The 19,261-nt window shown below is 48.2% G+C and overlaps 1 protein-coding gene across 44 annotated transcripts in view; it reads right to left on the minus strand.

Moving 5' to 3' along the window:
* The window catches only part of Atxn1 (ataxin 1), a 398,693-nt gene that overhangs the window by 20,459 nt on the left and 358,973 nt on the right, over window positions 1–19,261 (minus strand). For all 44 annotated transcript variants that reach the window (XM_004847648.4, XM_087181186.1, XM_087181187.1 and 41 more), the window contains one exon: window positions 2,079–4,070. In XM_004847648.4, the coding sequence (XP_004847705.2) occupies window positions 2,079–3,911 (1,833 nt within the window). In that variant the 5' untranslated portion in view covers window positions 3,912–4,070. The remainder of the gene's footprint in view (window positions 1–2,078; window positions 4,071–19,261) is intronic.

Below are 19,261 nucleotides of genomic sequence, written 5' to 3' on the forward strand. Positions count from 1 at the left end.
TCGTCGGTTGTGTCAGTGCCTTGCACTTTTGATTCTGTGAAGAAACCCAGCCACCTCTTTAGCAGTCCACACCGCTCTTGCTTTTCTTTGCTGAAGTATGTGGGCACAGAGGGGCAGAGAGACCGACAGACAGACAGTGACCAGGCCCTGACAGAGGTCCTACCTGCTCATTTGCACCTGGACTGTAAGCAAAGGGACTCAGTGATCAGGCACCAGGAAAGAAACCAAAGCAGGGCTCTGACCTCACAGGGAGGCCGAGCCCTTGAAGCGTTCACACCTGGACTGCTCCTCTCAGACAGAAGAGGGCTGCAGAGCACCGAGTCCCTGCCTGCAAAGCCTGCCAGCGCGTGGGAAGTATGGTCCCTGCAACAGTGGCCCAATTTATTCTCAAGCTGAGAGATGCAGTTAAGGAGCACACAGCATCTTGGAACAAAACCTCCTCACACGCCAGCCTCCCTTTCACAATCACGTTTCAAGGATTAAAAGCACCATGAAGAACACATTTACTTTCATTCTTGCTTATTTCCACGTCTCACCTGGGGTCTGTTGGAAGTCAGTTTTGCTGAAGGCCACGCATTTCTTTCTGGCCTTGTCCTGATTTCCTATAGGAAGCTAGCAGCCTCCATAGATGGGTAGTGGTTTAAGTAATTACATTTTTTTTAAAATCCTGATTTTATTTTAAAACAAAAACTTTCAAGGTATCTTTCTTGAGCCTCTCCAGAGACTGTAAGCCTACAGTGATGTCTCGCCATAAAAAAGTATTCAAGGATAAAAGCTCTCAGTGACAGAGGGCTCTGACAGTGTGAAATCCTACAGCAGCTCTGGAAAACATTTTGGGAAACTGGTCTCTCTACCCCCTTGATCTTTTAAAAGTGCTCAGAAAAATTTAAGCTGTCAGTTTACTTTTGCTAGTCTTTTCTTTGAAAGTCCCAAATATCAGTTATCCCATGGCTATTTTCCATGCACGCCTACAGGAAGCCTTGTCACCTCTGACTGCTGTTAAGTCCTCTGAGAACACATCTGGGGACAGTGGATCCCACAGCTGGGGAAGTGCCAGGCTGGGGGACAACCTTTTTGAGTCCCAGCAACTTGGGGAGTGAGATTGCTATTTCCCACGAACAGGCTGTGGGATAAATGGATGCAGGTGATTTAAGAGGCTGGAATGAGTGGACTGAAGGAGCCCTGGTTAATTTAGAGAGCTAAGATAGCTCCAGTTTGTAACATGACTCAGTTGGGCCACATCTGACTATTCCACAAGCCCAGGGGGTCCCCAGGACAGCCCTGGCCAATTGTGCCTTTCATATTCTCTGGCTTTGCCTTGTTGGGTGCTGGCTGAGCTGAAGCTTCTGCCAGGCCTAGCTGATTCCTGGAGATGGCAAACAATGCACTTAGGTGCACAGCTTTCACGTACAAACCAATCTGAAGCCTGCACCCCAACACCTCCTGCATTGAGCTTTTGAACTCAAGGCCCGCCCACTTCCCCAGCCTCTGCAGGGCCAGCTACCAGACAGCTATCGGGATGCCCCTGGGCTTCTGAGTCACCCATATCACGCCTGCTTACCCCGTCTCTCCTATCCCTTCCCATGGAGACAGAAATAAGGGCTCTGGCCCATGGTGCCCTCATTCTGTGTCGGGGACCTGGTGTTTCTCTAAGTCTCTCTCATAGGATGGCGTGTTCCCCTTCTCTCAGCATCTGAGACTATAAAACAAACCATCTTTTCAACAAGAGTCATCTTCTGGCTTTGCCATACTTAGATCTGTATTTTAAAGCAGGACATTGGAAAGGGACGCAGTGACTCCTGCATCTAACATCCTCACCCCATCTTTTCCCGACCACCAGACAGGGCCTGATGTCTCTCCACTTTTCTCAGCTGGGGCCCCTCAGTGCATAAGTACCCCGTCCTAAATGCCTAAATGCAGAGGTTAACCGACTGCAAACAGATGCCATGGGGAACATAGGTGGGAGGGGTCATCTAAGCTCCGGGAACCCTTAATCCTGACTCGCAGAAGCTATGTGACCTGCCAGGATGCAGGGTTGCGGAGGGGCCCCCATACCTGTGAGGCCTGGCCAACGTTACCTGTGCTCGGTGCTCCCCAACAGCGAACTGTATGACCGCAACGCCCGGGCTGTGGCTGTCTTCGATCCTCTCCACGGTGCTGGAGTCGATTTTGAGGTCATTGCTGATCTCCGCACTCTGGATGAAGTCTTCCGTCTTCAAGTCCTCCACCTTCTTCAGCTCCCCGTTGGCCAACTGGATGATGGAGCCTTTCATGAAGTAGGGCGGCAGGGTTGGGGGCGCCGCCGCGGGGGAGGCCACCGACTGGACCACGGGCAGGTGGATCTGGGCCTGGACCATGGTTGGGTAGGCAGCTGGGGTGACCAGAGCCTCGGGGGTGAAGTTCTCAGTCTTGGGCAGGGCGGTGGTGACAAAGGTGTGAGGCACTGCAGCGAAGTGGGGCGACGACGTGACAATGGCAGAGGCGGCCCCCGACGCCTCCATGTCAGTGCCACCCACCGGGATGAGCAGGGGCTGGGTGCCCGGGATGACCAGGTGCTGCGGCAGGCTGCCGGCATAGGTGATCGCTTGCTGCTGGCCGCTCAGGTAGCCGATGACGGGGGGCTGTGTGCCTGCGTAGAAGGCCGTGGTGGGCAGTCCCACCGGCAGAGGCTCCGAAGCACTGTGCGAGGTCTGGATGACCGTGTGGGGTGACAGGGCGTAGGACCTGTGGCCCGGCTTTCCCAAGTGCAGGCCGCCTTTGTCGTTGAGCGTGGACGGTGAGGCCTCGCGGTGCGTGGCCTGCTGCACCTCCAGGTCGGCCGTGGGCGTGGAGCTGTTGGGCAGGACCATCACAGAGGCCCGCACCCCCGAGGCCTCCCGGCCGCTGTAGTCCGCGGGGCTCGGGTGGACCACCATGTGCCTGGGCTCGTAGGGGTGAGGCACCGCCTTGCCGCTCGCCTTGCCCAGCCCCAGCTCGGCCGGGGACGGAGCCCCGTAGCGACGGCTCTTCTCCAGCTCCCCGTTCAGCACCTCCTTGGCCTGCTGCAGCCGGCCGCTCTCGGCTTTCTTGGCGGGCTCCCGAGGGACGAAGTGGCCCCCGGAGTCGGTGTACTGCACGACCACCTGGGACGAGGGCCCGAGGGTGAGCGTGTGCGGCATCATCGTCTGATGGGGGTGGAGGTGGACCGGGACGGCCGGGGGGGAGGCCGGGCGGCCGGAGCTCTGTGGGGAGCTGGAGATGTGGATGTACTGGCTCTGCTGGCCGGCAGGCGGGGACCCCGGGGCGATGAGGCCGGGGGCGCGGCCCAGGTGCGGTGGCTGCGGCTCACCCTTGGGTCCCGGCGCCTGGCTCAGGCCGCCCATGTTGGCCAGCAGCGTGGAATAGGCCTCCAGCTGGGAGCGCTGGGACGGAGTGGTGGCCCCTGCAGGGGAGGCCACCGAACTGGTGACCGGGTTGGCCGAGGGCGAGATCAGCTGCGAAGGGATGAAGCCGGCATAGGGTCCACTGTACTGGGAGGACCCAATGAACTGGAAGGTGTGCGGCAGGTGAGCGTACTGCACGGGGGACACTGGGGTCCCCGACTGCGGGGGAGGATACGCCGTGGGCAGCGTGGCGGCCGCGGGCACCGACCTGGGAGCGCTGGGCGGTGAGTAGTCCAGGCCCGTGGAGAGTGATTTGTGTAAACCTATTCCCTGCTGTAAACCAAGCTCCACCGAAGTCCCCGCTGGCCCGTGCCGCCCGCCCCCGTGGCTGCGGCCGCCCGGGTTGCCGGGGAGCCATGCCACGCTCTCTGCCCGGTGGTTGTCGCTGGGCAGGGCGGTGGCCTTCTCCTCAGAGGGCCGGCTGGTGGCGGGGATCTCGCGCTTCTTGGGCGGCAGGCATTCGTTGCTCCGCTCTTGGTTGGATTTCATTTTTGCCGTCCCCCCTCCACGGTGGCCGTCTCACTGTCTGGCTGGGTCTGGTTTTAGTCTGATAAATGGAAAGTCACATTTGATTCCAGCCAGGGATCCAGGCGCTTCATGAGGAATCATCTCCCCGTGGATGCACTCGGCCCACAGCAGCTCCGGATTCTAGCGATGAGGCCAGGGGTGGGGGAGAAGGAAAGAGAGAGAGGGGCAGGGAAGGAAATCAACAGGTCAGCACGAGGAAGACAAAGAAAAACCATCTTGGCAAGATTAAGACTAAAGCCCTGGAATCAACATGAATTCCGAGAGCCCTATTAGAGCCATAGCACTGGGCACGCTGGTTAGAGGAGCGCTCAGAATCACAGCGAGTCCCAACCTTAGAGCATGCGCTTCTCTACGGAGTTAACAGCTCTCCTATGACTTGTGCAAGACTCTTTCTCCTCTTTCTCCTCCTTCCTCTTGGAGAGTAGAGGATGCATTTTTTGAATTCCCTTTTCAGAAATGCTGGTTCTATCCCTTACTTCTTTTTTACCTCGTGATAAATCAAACAAAGCCCATGGGAAAGAAGACACCTGCCAAGGCCAGCTGGACTTGCGGCAGAGCTAGGGACAGATGTGCTGAGCACATCCTGTAGGATATTTCTGCATCCTCATCTGCCAGAACTGAAACTCTGAAAAGTGTATCTGGCTCTGGGTCCATAGTGGATCTATAATGACCACCCACCACGTGTATATATACACATACACATACACATACACACACACACACACACACACACACACACACACACACACACACCAGCTCAGCAGAGATGGCCAAAATCTTATTTAGTGTCTTGAAATTTCAAAAGAATTCCCAGTACAGAAACTCATGTGGTAACAGGAAGCCAAAAGAAATCTGAGCTTAAAAAATGCACTTGATTAGTTTTAAAGAAATCAAATACGACAGAGCTGATGCATCAAAAGTTTCTGCATGTGCTTTATCTTGTCTCTTCCTCTCCCCTTTCAAGGCATCTCTAAATTTTCCCCTCTTACCTATGTCTCCTTGGAAAGGGCCAGCTTACCACTGATACTAGAGGTGGAACCCTTTCACACAAAGTAGAACTGTGCGTTCAAACATGGCCAGCTAGCTAGTGAGCCTGGAGCAGGTTCTTACTGACAAACATCTCAGTCCCTTTGTAACCAGTAAACTACTGTGTGGGCAAACCAGGGTCTACCTGGCACAAAGCAGTAAGGTCAATGGAACCAACTTGAACCAGGCTAACAGGCAGTGGATGACAGTAGCCCTTATTGGTGGGTGGTAGCAGCAGAGGAGAGCATTGTCAAGTGCTATGATCCTGAGAGCCATGGAGCTGGACTTGGGGAATTGCAGCTCAAGTTTTGCCATTTTCTTTCCTAAGACTTTCTTCGCTATGATCTGATTTTCAAACAAACACAAGACCGCAGTCTTCAGCATTCAATTCTTGTCCAAGCTGAAGGAAGGGTGAAATTGTGCCTGCAATGCGTGGCATTTTCTCTCCTCTGTACCCCACCCACTCTGTATCACCTAATCTCAAATCTCTCCTATCAGGTTTAGGACCCTCCACCCTGATTTGTTACTTTTTTGGGCAATGATTTAATGGCTCTTGTTGAATTAGCTTCATCATCAAGAAGGTAAAATGACAAATGACACAACAGAAAGTTTACCGCCTTAATGATTCTGACCAAGTACAGAAAGGGAGAGGTTTAGAAATTGGTTATGCCAACACTGAATAGGATTCATCTGACAAGAGGGGCTTAACGACTGGATAGAAACAAAAAGTAAAAAGACTTGAAATAATGCTGAAGAAATGAACAGCTGCAACTCTGTCCAAGGAGTTATTTACCATCCCATCCTAGGACTTTTAAAAGTCCTGCAAAACTTTGTTCTGCACAGTACATAACTTACACCCCAGACTTACTAATTCATTACAAGGATAGAGTAAGCATAAACAACACTCAAAACTGCAGCCCCTTTTGGCTGCCTGAAAAGCAGTGATAATGACCATTTATCTTGAGATTCCAAGAGTCACTCTTAAGGAAGGGGACTGGATGGGCTTCCACATCCTCATCCCAACTAGCAAAGTTGTTTATTTCTGGGATCTTCGCGAAGCCAACCATTCCACGCGCCCCCTGCTGGTTCTGCAGGAGCACTGACCCCCCCCCCCCGCCCCACACTCGGATTTCATTGGGAATGCAAGTATGAGAATGATATCTCAGAATGTGGGATGAGGATATTTGCATATAGTAGGCCCAGCCAGTAAGAGAATAGGTTAATTAGCTCAAGGCAGCTCTAGGGAAGAAAAAAAGCAGTGGCATAAAAGTCCTTTCAAAGCCAAGCAAAATGTCAAACATATTCAGCAACAGGCCTATTAGCAATGCAAATGCAAAATTGCTTGTACAGGGGAATGCACAATACGCAAACTAGAAAACCTCTCCGAAGGTACTTTAAGAACCCAGCTTTTGAAAATATGGAAAAAAATGCTGAGTTGGTTGTCAAAAGAGCAGGAGTTTGTGCTATTTGAGAGACAAGATGCTGGCTTTGTAGCCCTAATGGCTAACTGGGCTGGGGTTAATGGACCAAAACGACCTATCAGCTTTGACACACAAATTCAGATTTATGCATCTGAAAACTTACTCACTGATAAACAGCACCTTTTCTAGAGACTGCCAATGGTAAGTCAAGGATACAATGGTTAACACAGAATATGTGACCTGGTCCAAACTGATACAGACTCAACCCATTCTCCTCCTAGGTTTATTTACTTTTTAATTTTCTGAATTTATTTTTTAAAGAGAGGGGTCTCCCTGTGCTGCACAGGCTGGCCCTAAACTCCTGGGCTTGTGTGATCTTGTCTGCCTCAGCCTCTTGAGTAGCCTCCACACTTAAGCCTTCTCCTAAATTTAGGAAGACTATTTACCAGCACAGCACGAAGGAGACAGGGCTCTGCAATTCAAGGTGACCTGTGCTTTTTGTGTGCTGTATGGCCCACACCTTCCACTGACTGGGACACATGAGGGTAGGGGTTGGATCTTGCAGTATTTTCAGTGAACCACCAGAGGGCGCCACAGAATGTCATCAGGTTCCTGGTACATTGGGGAAACTACACAGGTGGAAAACTTCAGTAGGTAAACAACTCAGAGACAAACAAGGTAAGAAAGGAGAATGGGATCTTGCTTCTAGGGACTCTTTCCAGTTGTACATAAATGGCCTCTCAGGGGCCCTGGAGTTCACCTCTGGATATACCTAACGCAACAAAAAATTTCAAAGCACCAGGCCGTGCACGATAACATAAACACTAAGTTGTCATAGAACCACACAAGCACATCACACTGCTTTGACATTATTATTGCAAAAGAGAAAGTAGAAGAGGATTTGATTCATAGATGAATCAAGAAAAAATTTAAGATTTGCTATTTATGGATGGCCTCGTAAATCTCTGTTCTGCATACATTCACCTTAAGCATTTATAAATCCATAAATGCAGCATCTAAATTTTTATATTTATTGGTCAGAATTTTAAAATGTATCCCCGAGAATCAGGCCCTGCCAGTCAAAGTATGGGGCTCAGTCTGGCAACACCAGCATCTGGGGGAGCTTGTTATAAATGCAGAATCCCAGGCCCCACTCAGAACTATGGATTCAGAATCTGCAATTTAACAAGATCTCCAGATGATTCACATACACAGTAAAAAATGTAAGAAATCTGGGTGTAAGATTAAATTTTCGATTTCTAAATTCTTAAGCAAACTGAACATCTTCAGCCCCTTTCTAATGAACCAGGTGTTGGAAACCAAACTGGGTGCGGTACATACTTAAAGCTGGTGGAGCCTTGCAGGTAGATGCCTGATTCTTGGGAGAAGCCCAGCTGCTTGCTTTGGGGTCAATAAACTCAGTACAACTCTATGTAACTCTACGCTCCTTTTCTTCTGCTTCCTTTAAAAAACATAAGGAGACATTTAAAAGGCTATTATACATTTTATATGGGTCTCAAGCATTTCCAGGATGAAAAACAAAGTCTAATAAATAAAGAAAGCTCCATGCTTATATCTTTGCTGTAATTCAGTTTCAAAAATTTTTTTCTGCCACAATCATAGATCCAGACTGAGAAGCAATAGAACAAAATACTTCAGGGCTAGAGATGTGAGAATATACACCCGCTGACTCCAAGTGCTGTAAATAACAACCAACTGCTCAGAATAGAAGATGCTCCTGCAGTTTGATACATCAAGTCCTAAAAATGCATTCTACGGTTGCAGAATGAACTGAGCTGCTCTGCCCACAGGCAACCCTGAGCTTCTCAGCCTGAGCAGATCCATGCCTGTGCGGTGTGTCTGTCCCCGCACAAAAGAAATGCACAGTGAGTTGTGCCAGACTAGGTGGTCTCCCTAGTCTGAAAATCCAAAACTCAGAGCTGACACAGCACCACAGGCAGAAAACTGCACACCTGAGCTCATGTGACAAGTTGCAGAGTGAACATAGGTATGGTACCAATACTGTAAAAACACAGCTGCAGGTTCTAGATATAGGGTACATATGAAACACAAATGAATTTCTAAGATGAATTTATGCTTGGGTTCTATACTCAAGATATGTGCAAACATTCCAAAGCCCCCAAATATCCAGAATCCCAAAAGATACTCAAGCTTGTATGGAAAAGCTTCAGGAACCTTTAGGAGACAGAACACTGGACGTACTGCAGATATCATAAAGATAAGGCAAAGATTTTTTAAGCCAGTTTCCAATTTTCCAGTTTTCTATCCCTGGAGTGGAAGATCTGTATCATACATGGGCAGAAGACACTTTGGGTTAATCAATCATTAGGAATAAGCCCAAACCTGACATCCTTGGGCTGTCTAGAATGGAGAAAGGAGAGTTGAATAACAGCCATAATTTAGACACCTGCATGGCTGATCGAACAAGAATTTTCCAAAGTGGATCACATATTCATTTATGAAACAAACTCTTGGTTTCTAGGATGTATAATGGATCTAAGTTGTTCAATGTTGGTGTGAAGCAAACAACTGTCTACAACTATTTTTAGTTCTGTTCAACTTTTACTAGTGTTTGGTTATTGTATTTAGACATAACAGAAGGCTAGAAGGAATGCTTAGTATGTTGCAATTAATATTCAAATATATCCTCAGAAGCTGGAAGTGATGGCTGAGAACCAAGAAAATTAAGATTAATGAGAATAAATATAAATTCCTGCCCCTGGTTTCAATAGCTCAATTAGCCTAGTAGTAGTGTTGGAGAGATCTGGCTTTAGGATGGCTTAAATGACAGTCCCCAGGAACTTTGTATTTGACTAAATACTAGCTATGAACCAGAAGTTTGGTAGGATTCCTAAATGGCTGGAGTAATTATACGTTTCATTCAAAAAATACAATGTTCAGATTAAGGTAATAAATCCTGTAACCATAGATGGCACTGGTCAAGCTTGGTGAATGAGTGGCAGGGGCGGGACGCTGGTGAGTGGGGCATGCCCAGGGTAAAGTGACGGTGACATGAGGTAGGCGGGTGACAGCTGAGACAATCCAGAGACTGTGGTCCAAGGAAGTGGCAGCATTAGAATGCATCAGAATTTTAAAACAGGGCTGTGCTGTCACCAAAATGCGGCCCCTGTGCCACCCCAGGGGTCGATGTAGATAGGCACCGATCAGTAGGGGACCCTGCCCTGGTTGGGCTTTTGAGCTACTTACTTTACATGGTTTTCTCATTACAAGTGTTTCGAAACTGTAACTCTCTTCTACGTCAATGTGGCTTGCTCGTCAGTCTATTTTCAACTTTCCTTTGGCTGTGTCCTTGGTGGTCCTCAAGTGGCTAGCCTGGAGTGTCCCAAAGAGGAGGTCCCAGAGGGGCAATGGGCTGGGACCCAGCACAACTCAGCAGAGCAGGGTGCCCGAGCACCTCGTGCACTCTTGGGCTCCCCATCACAACTCTGCACCCCTGGGATATGGGGTGGGGGGTGGGGGGGGGGTCTTGCTCCTCCTAGTGGTGAGAAGAGGAATAGCAGCCAGCTTTCTCATCCATGCTAAAAAGTCCACCGAAGTGCAGATATGAGATAAATCCTCAATAGAAATATATATATGCATGCATAGATAGTATCAATTTTAGCATTAACAGGACAGAAGGTTGAATCAAAGACCCTCCAATGTTATGCCCACCCGGAACCCATGAATGGGACTTTATTTGGAAGAAGGGTTTCTGCCAATGAGACTGAGAATCCTGAAATGCGATCCTCCTGGATTACCCATGAGGGCTCTAAATTCCACAACCACCGTCCTTACAAGGTGTGAAACACACCGAGGACAAGGCCATGTGCAGACAGAGGGCGAGACTGGAGTGAAGCAAAGGATGCCTATAGCCACCGGAAGCTGAGAGGGGCAATGAAGGAATCTCCCAAGAGCCAGGCCCTGGCAACACCTGAATTCTGAGCTTGGAGCCCCCAGAAGTGTGACAGCAGGACTTTATTTATAGGTCATCTACTGCATGTCAACAACCTCATCAAACAACTCTTCTACTTTCCCAGCAGACGGAGGAGACCTGTACAGTGTTGCAGCCTCTACTTTTGTAAGGGCACAGAGTCAGAGGTAGACCTGCATTTGGAAATCACTTTTTCATTCTGCACAACCATGATAGGGGTTACACTGATATACTGGGGCACACTGATATACTGGGGTGCACTGTGGTGAAAGCAGTTTAATGACAAATGGTGCTTGTTTTCATGCAGAAAACAGAGAATGCGTAGGAATCAGTGGGGTTGAGGGTGTCTGGGGAACCTCTGTACTGTACCAAGACTTGACCAAGGACCGTGGCTGGTGTGGTGCTCAGTATCATGGGCTGGGGTGACTAAGGAACAGAGGCCAGGCTGTTAGTATTTCAAGGCCACCCCAATGGTGATCCAGGCCCCAGCAGAGCTGAGGCAGCAGAGAGGGCACTTCCTGCTTGGCAGGGCTGGAGAATCCTGGCGACAGATATATATACCTTCCAAATAGCTCTCCTCTTCTAGGGTCACAAAAAGCAGGTCCAGGTCTGCAGCCCGCACAGGCTGTCCTCGGTCCATGGCAGTGGCATACCCCGCATGGCCTTGCCAATGCTAGAGAAGGAAGCGCTACCCCCAGGAGCTGGGGTTTTGGAGCGGAAGGGAAGGGAAGGGAAGGCAGGAGAAAAGAGACCTCACTATGTTCTCAGCACCATGAATTTTTTTGGCCCTATACATCTGAAGATGAGGGGAGGGAGCAATAATTACTAGTAAATTTAATGCAATGGTTAAAATTTTAAATTCTCCCCAAATAGCACAGTTCCATTTCCACAGTGACTCGGGGTGGCTCTGCGTCCAGGAATCCCCATTATGGGGGTCTTGTCTCCCCCCACCCCCAAAACACAGCTGTCCTGTGTGGAGAGGTCCAGCACACAGGTCCATGCCACTCGTGTGCAAGCCCAGGGGACGGGTGTTGGCCAGGAAGGAGCAGGCCAAGACCGCAGCTGTGCCCTGTGATTCCTAGAAGCTGGTCTCGTGCAAAATGTGGCCCAGTGTCGTGTCGCCAGTGTCCTCTGGCAGCCTGCCAGGGTTGGAATTCCTGGAAAGGCTCAAGATGGGAAAATAACCATCTGGATCCAAACTGGTCCCAAGTGCACTATCCAGCAGAGGTTGCGTTGGAGTTTTTAAGAAAAGCTGGCAATGCCTTTCTATCGAGACCTTTCCTGGTTTGGTACATAAGCAAATACCTTTCTGCCTTTGAGTTGTGTGCCAGAGCAGCCCCCCAAGTGCGGGTACCCCGGCTGTTTACCTGCTGCTCTGGCTGAGGGCTGGGGACAGAGACACAGAGGGGGGCTCTACAGCTCCTGGACTTTGTGGTTTACTTCCTGGTCCAGTGTACACTGTTTTGGGGGTGGCTGTGACAGAGTGAGAGAAGAGCCCAAGGAGCATCGTTAGGTCGGCACTGAGAAGAAGCTGTTATTGCAGGAGTGGGTTCCCTGGCTTCTGGACTTCCCAGGCTCCAGAGCTGTGAGCCAAATAGATGCCTGTTGTTCCTAAATCAGCCAGTCTCAGGTATTTTGTTACAGCAGCATGAAACGGATGAAGACACCACGACACAGTAGGACATGGCCATCTTCCTGATAACAAAGGCTGTGTGACCTGTGAGCCAGGCTCCCCAGGGTACTGCAGGCATGACAAGTCACCAATGCTCATTTTGTGCCCACTGGAGTGACACTTCTCACACAAGCAGTAACTAGGTTAAGGCCGTCATAGCACGGAGACAAGAACATTGAGGCTTGAAATGTCAATCACTTGTCTATGATCACGGGCTGATAAATGGCAGAAATACAATGAAAATCTTGTCCCAGCTGAGTCAAAATCCTCAGTTCTAGCGCTTGGATCCTATGGTGGGTTTGAAAAATATACAGTGAGAAATTTGTCCTCACTCACCAGAGGTTTGGCCTTTGTCTTCTGCTATGGGAGGTGCTGGGCCTCGAGAGAGGCATCACGTGGTCCCTGACTCCACCTGAGAGGAAAGCAGGATCCCTGGGTCTGCACCCCTCCCACCCTCTGCCCTGTGTCCCTTTCTCCCTTATGTGCCTGTCATAAGCCACAACCCCAAGTACAACAGCAGTTGGACAGCCACAGTGAAGTATCAACATGGGGTGGCTCGGGGAGCCCCTTGAACTTCCAATTTTGTCAGAAGTGAGAACGGTCTTGAGGGAACCGTTTGAACTTTGCAATTACATAACTCCTCACAACTGGCGACAATTCACTTAAGAGAGAGGCCAGATAATAAAAGCAACTTAAGAAATGAAGCCTACCTATGAAGGTTCTGAGACAAGAGCGTGTGACAGGCCTTTGAACCCAGGCACCCTCAAACAGAGCCCACAGGAGGAGCAGATGGGTGGCACACAAAAGGACAGGCCCATTCTCCTCAGTGTGATGTGGCCCAGGCCAGGGGAACACAGGGAAAGCCACTTGGTAGCAGATGCTCAGTGGCACACATGGGGAAGAAGCACTGGATGGATCGATTTTCAGGGCACAGCATTCAAAGTGCTGGAGCAATCGGAATAATCCACAGCTAACTTGCTGGTGTCTGGTTACCCCCAGTCCACCAAGTGGTACTGGCTTAGCTGGTTATTTGCCATGGTCCCTGGACACAGAACCTTCCAACAGGAAGGGAGGACTTGGCTCCAACCTGGGCTCTCCAGCTCATTGAGGACCTACTTCCGCCTGGGCACAGGAAACACTCTGGTACTGGCACTTGACCAGTGTCACTGTGGCTGCATAGTAACTGCAGAGCCAGCTTCTCCTGAGAATAAGAAATCATCAGATTCACCTGGGGAACTTTTTTTACAAACAAGACCAAGGTCCAGATCCACCTCAGACCAGCAGAATCAGAACGCCTAGAGAAGGGCCCACCACTGACATTAAAAATAAATGGAGTGGGAGATTCCAAGTGCAGCCAGGTGAGAACTGCTAGAATAAATGATCTCTGAGTCGCCTTCTAACTCTGTCATTCGTTAGTAGCATGTTTCGGTTATTTTAAATCCAGCCTCTAATCCTTCCCCCTTCACCCCTGCTAACACACAAAAACAACGTTCTTGTCTCCTCTACCTACACTTTAAAAGTGAATTATGTGTCCATAATGAGATACCAGTTCATACCCATTAGGATGGTCATTATATGAAATTGAAAGTAGGCACTCAAATAGATACTGTATATCAGTGTTCATAGCAGCATTATTTTCTGACACATACCGCAATGCAGATGAACCCTGAAACACTATGCTAAGTGACAGGAACTGAACAAAAAACATTTTATGACTCCACTTATATGGGGTGCCTAGAAGTGTCAGGTTCAGAGAGACAGAGTAGAATACAGCTTACGGGTGACTGCGGGGTGGGGAAGGGACAACGAGTGTTAATGGGCACAGAATCTCACTTTGGCATGGTGGATAAGTCCTGGATATGGCTGCACAACAATATGACAGTATTTAATGTCACCAACTGTACGCTGAAAAATGCTTAAGATCATACATTTTCTCTTTTATCACAAATAATTAAAACATTACATGTCACGACTGAAAAACTTTGCAAGCAAATTGCAATTTTGGTTTTAAACTACAGAGCACTTTACCCCCTTTTCACTTCTGTAAGAATCAATCCACATCTCAGGGCTGGAGTTCAGGATATCTGGAAACCCTTAAAACCATGTGCCTTCATTACCTTCCTAGAGCCATCTAGGAATCTATTTCATCTATTTCAATCTATTTCATCATCTAGGATCTATTTCGGGCAGCTTTCACCCCTGCCCCAACTCTGTAAAGTCCTTGGCGCGTTTCAGGCCCAAAGCTGGCTGACAGTCCCAGGTTATGTCAAAGCCACCCTCTACATCAGGGGACAGGAACCTGGGAAAGGGCTACCTGTGACTATTCCTGGCTTTGTCACACTCTCCACTTTGTCGCTGCAGGAGATGGGTAGTGTGTAATCAAGTGGGCATGCTGTGGCCCATGGCCTGCTCTGGCCCACCACTAGGCTTGCTGTGGCCTTCGGAGTCACACATCCCTCAGCCCCACCCCCACTGCCTGCTTTCCGCTCCAGCGGTTCTTGTACTTAAGCTGCATCAGAGTCCTTGGAGCTCCAGGATGCTGCTGCCACTGCCCTAAGGACCACATTCAGAGCCCCACTACTCGATCCCTCCTTTCGGGTCTCTCTTTGGCTTCTCCCCACCTCAACGCCATGCCCCACGCATCTGCTCTGCCTGCCCTTAGCAGCTTGCTTTATCCTGCGCATGCGCTGTTCAGCAACCATGGGCTTAACTATGCACTTGGTTCCCAACTGGGCGAGCAGTGCCACCCTCCCTCCAGCCTTTGCCTATAGCAGGTCTCCACTGCTCCTTCCTTCTCTAATCATTCCTAAAACCTCAGCAAAGCAATCATCCACTGCCATCCTTGTTTTCACATCTTCTCGTTAGATTGTAAACTCCCTGACTGAGCACAGAGACTGGGTGTCAGAATCCCCTGGGATCCTAGCAGCGTTGTCCCTTCTCTATGAGCAATGTTCTCATCCTGTGCCTATCAACTGGTGCTGGCCTTCCTTGGAAACTGGTTCCTAGAAGGCAAAACCTTCCTGGATTGCTTTCTGTGTTTCAAATGTGATGGTATAGTGTATCAAACACTGAACTCAGGATAGAAGGGAATAAAATGCTGCATTTGCCAAAACTCTGCATTCAGAGGTTCGGTTTCTAACACACTCTCTCATGCAAGATTATTAACCCCTTACAAAGAAGGCGGAGAGAGACTTTCTGTGTCAGGAAGTACAAGCACATTAGAAGCTGCTGCTAAAGGTGTGTGCTACATAGGAGGCCTCCAAACATTCACATCCAATTATCTAGCACTATTCCCAGATTGCCCTATGATCCATCTAAGGAAACGTTTCAGTAGTCTTCGGATTTAGTGGAAGGAGTAGGTGTTTACAAAGACGATAGTTTTATTGAAACCAGCCTAAATCAAGTGTAGAAAGAACAGGGGAGACCAGCTAGCAAAATCGGCCAATATAAGCATTCTCTCTGAAATAAATGTTTGTTTTAAAATTAGGGTTATGACTCACAACCCTGTGAATGGGTGGCTGAGTTCTGACCCTTGGAAGATGAATGGTTCATTTTGAAAAGCCCAGCAAGTGGGAAAACTCACTTTCTACCTCCACTGATTTCAGAGCAAGGATGCAGAGTTGGAGCCCTCAGTGGCCCTGAGTCGCTTCCAATCACCAGCAAAATGAACAAAGGGATGACTGCTACCTGCAGCTGTTTTCAATCAAAGAGCTGAGTAATTACAGCAGCTTCTCCTGGAGCTCACATGCTGCCCAGTATGGAGCCAGCAGACTGTTAAGGACACTGAATAAGCTACCAGAAACCTATAGCATTTGGCTGCCAAACTGTGCCTCTCCATCCTGGCTGAGTGTCATTAACTTAATCAGATAGTCATTCAAAAATGACAAAAAAATTTACACTGTCCCTGGGTGAATGGTAACGCCCTCTGATTCCAGGCACTCTGTCAAATCAACTGCATTTGGCAAGCAATGCCAAGGCAGTTTTATTTTACATTCCTTATTTTTCAATTTAGGGTTTGAGAGAAAGGGAGACCCCCGACTCCCCACTATAAAATCCTTTTTGGACGTGTAATGAAAGGGAGACAGGGAGATTAAAGTCTACAGAGAAGCAGTGCTTTGCTTCTCTCTGCATTTAGGATGGGCAGCATTTGATACTGGAGGTCTTACTGCTGGGTAAGGAGCACATGGGCAGCTTACGGTGTCACATGAGATCTGTCCTAGGTTTATGGCTTCTGGCTATTGGTGACTTTAGGAAAGTCATTCAACTTTCTAAGTTTTGATTTGCTCTTTAAGAAAATGGAGATAGTGCCAGGGATTTAGCTCAGTGGTTCCGCCTCCTGCCTTGAAAGCACAAGGTCCTGAGTTCAATCCCCAGTACCAAAAAAAAGAAGAAAAAAGAAAATGGAGATAATAAGCTCTTGCTCACAAGGTGGTTATGGGAACTGCCAGGGATAATGCAGTGGCCAGCGTGGAGGCAGGGGAGTGTCACAAACGGTCGCCTCTAGTGATGATCTTATTTTGCACACCAAGCTGGTTCAGTACCTCCTATTATGTCATGGCTGAGAGAGACGGAGGATCTAGGCAGCCTTGATCGGAATCCTGGTGTCTTTACCCACCTGATGTAAGTTGGTTCATTTCCCTCTGCCTCAGTTTCCTCATCTTTAGGGTGGGAGTAACACCAGCACTTGCACCTTAGGCTTGCTCTAAGTTCACACGTAAGAACTTCTTGGACCAGGGCTGGCAGACAGCAAGCTCCACACCCATCGGCAGCTGTTGTTGCCATTCTCCTCCCTCCCTCCTTCCCTGTGGTCCTATTTTTACCTGTATAAAAAAGCCCACATTTCCACCCCCGCCCCCCGCTTCTTTCCAGGTTACTTCCTGCATCATGTGCATCCATCAGCTCCTGCAAAGATACTGGGTGGAACGGTGTCTAATTAGAAGGCGCCTGGCCTCACTTCCATTAATGAGGCATCTCAAGTCTTCTCAGTTCAGAAAGTTTACTAAGTCTCTAAAATTGTATTCTTCTAGAAAATATTCCGTGCAAATATGGATATATTTTCCCCCTAAACCAGATTAAGGCTTTGTCTGAAGTTACATCCATACTCAAAAATAAAATTTAAATGCGCTCTTGTTTTACATTTGAGTTTGTATTGTTTGTTGCTGATTCTTGTGGTATAAATAGAAACTTTGACTTACTTGAACACAGAGCAAACTGTAGAGTGTTTAGACAATTACTCATAATTAAATCAATCCCTTTCTTTACTGCTGTACCCATGACCTAACTAGACTTGCTACATTATAAAAGCACAAGAAATGGCCAGCTGTTTTATTTAAGACCCTCAAAGCAAATGAAAGATAACAAATAATGCCACCCTGCAGACTGAGTCACTGGAATCTACCTAGGCAATGCAATGTTCAACAGACAAATGCAAAGGCAAAAAACGCAGTGCCCTGATCACAGTAAGGCTTGTTTTCCTTCTTTGCATTGGAAGGTGTCTATTAGTCCGTTTTGTGTTATTATAATGAGATGCCCGAGGCAGGATACTTTTGAAGAAAAGAGGTCGATTTAGCTCAGAGGTTTGCAGGGTGTAAATCCAAGGTCAGGAAGCTTGGTCTCTGGTGAAGGCCTAATAGTTAATGGGATCACTACAGTGAGGATGCAGGGAAGCCAGAGGGATTGAGGCCAGGGTTTTTTTTTTTTTTTCAACATAGGGAATTGAACCCAGGGCTTTTGCACTAACTTATATCTGCCCACCTTTTAAAAAAATTTTGAGATGAGGTCTATGTTGCTAAGTTGCCCAGACTGGGCTTGAACTTGCTATCCTCCTGCCTCAGCTTCCCAGAGTACACCTCAGGCTTTTCAACAACTTAGTGCAGGAGCCAGCACTCCCTGCTACAGGTCAATGACCCAAGGACCTCCCACAAGACCCAACTTCTTAAAGGTCCAGGCCATCTCCCACCACCCCACTACCACCCTTGCCTCCAACACAGGAACTGCTAGGGACAAAGCATACCCCAAGCACAGAGGCATAGAGGCATAGATAACCTCTCCGAGTCTCAGTTTCCCCATCTGTAACAACTGAGTGACAATAATACATTTTCAAAAAATTACTGTGAGATGAAATAAGATGTTCATCAGAGAGCTCTCTCTCTCTCTCTCTCTCTCTCACACACACACACACACCCCCACCCACCCACCCACCCACACTCTCTGCCAATGTCTTTTTTCAACTTTAGATGATAGCATGAGTGCCCACCTGGATGCATCCAGGTGCCCTTATCAGCTCTCCTGAAGCAGGATGCACTATGCCTAGAGCACCATTTTGTTATCTGTCACTTGACTGCCGATCCTGTCAGTCTTTCTTCAAAATGTCTCAAGTCCCTTTTCTCTCTATTCATCCTAAAGAATTTGACTTTTCCCCGTGAGGTCTGGCTCTGTCCTCGGCTCCTTATGTCCTATCTGAGAAGAAAGCCTTTGGAGGGTGGGAGAGACTGAGTCACAGCACGGTTATTTAACCCAAGTACCAGTTTGTTCATCTTAAAATGAGATAATAATAAGCACCCTGCGGCCTGGAGTGATGAGTCCATGAGATAATGCATACGAAGCACTTAGCCTAGTATCTAAGAGCAGGATATGAATTCAATAAATGCTAGAAAATACTTCTCATATTCAGCAGGAACTGTACAAATAAATGCTCATTTTCTTTTTCCTTCATAATTATGAGAAGGTGAAGGAAATGGCCAGAATATCCTGTGAGAAATCTTTTGATATGCTTGGTCTTTTCATGATTGGCTGTAAAGTATTTCCATTTTTTATTTTGAGTTTTGCTAGCATTCTTTTGCTTAGGAAACCAATTATTTTCCCGTTTTTTTCCCCTAAAAGTTCTGCTCTGTTCTTGAGCATGTGGCTCACTATTTTCTCCTCAGAATGTAATTCTGACAGCCCCAAAGGGACTGAGGCCTCATTTCAGAGCTTTAACTCATGTGCCAGTATCCAAATTCCAGGACGCAGCTACAAGCAGACACTCAGATGAGCGTGGAGGCTACTTCTGGTCTTTCCAAATTTCCTTTCTTTCAGAATTTACTTTGGATTGAGAAATGGGGGTGGGGGCCTTTATTTCCATAGAGAATAATTTCTTAGTTTAATTTGGTGTTTCCTAAAAGATAAATGACAGGAGGCTTTCAACAGGAAGGGACGTGAATGTTAAATACATAAATGTATATTCTTTCAACATTTTACC

This window comes from Heterocephalus glaber, unplaced genomic scaffold, assembly GCF_053883595.1.
Source record: "Heterocephalus glaber isolate CG9 unplaced genomic scaffold, H.glaber_assembly_v1.0 deba00001472, whole genome shotgun sequence".
Classification (NCBI taxonomy): Eukaryota; Metazoa; Chordata; class Mammalia; order Rodentia; family Bathyergidae; genus Heterocephalus; species Heterocephalus glaber.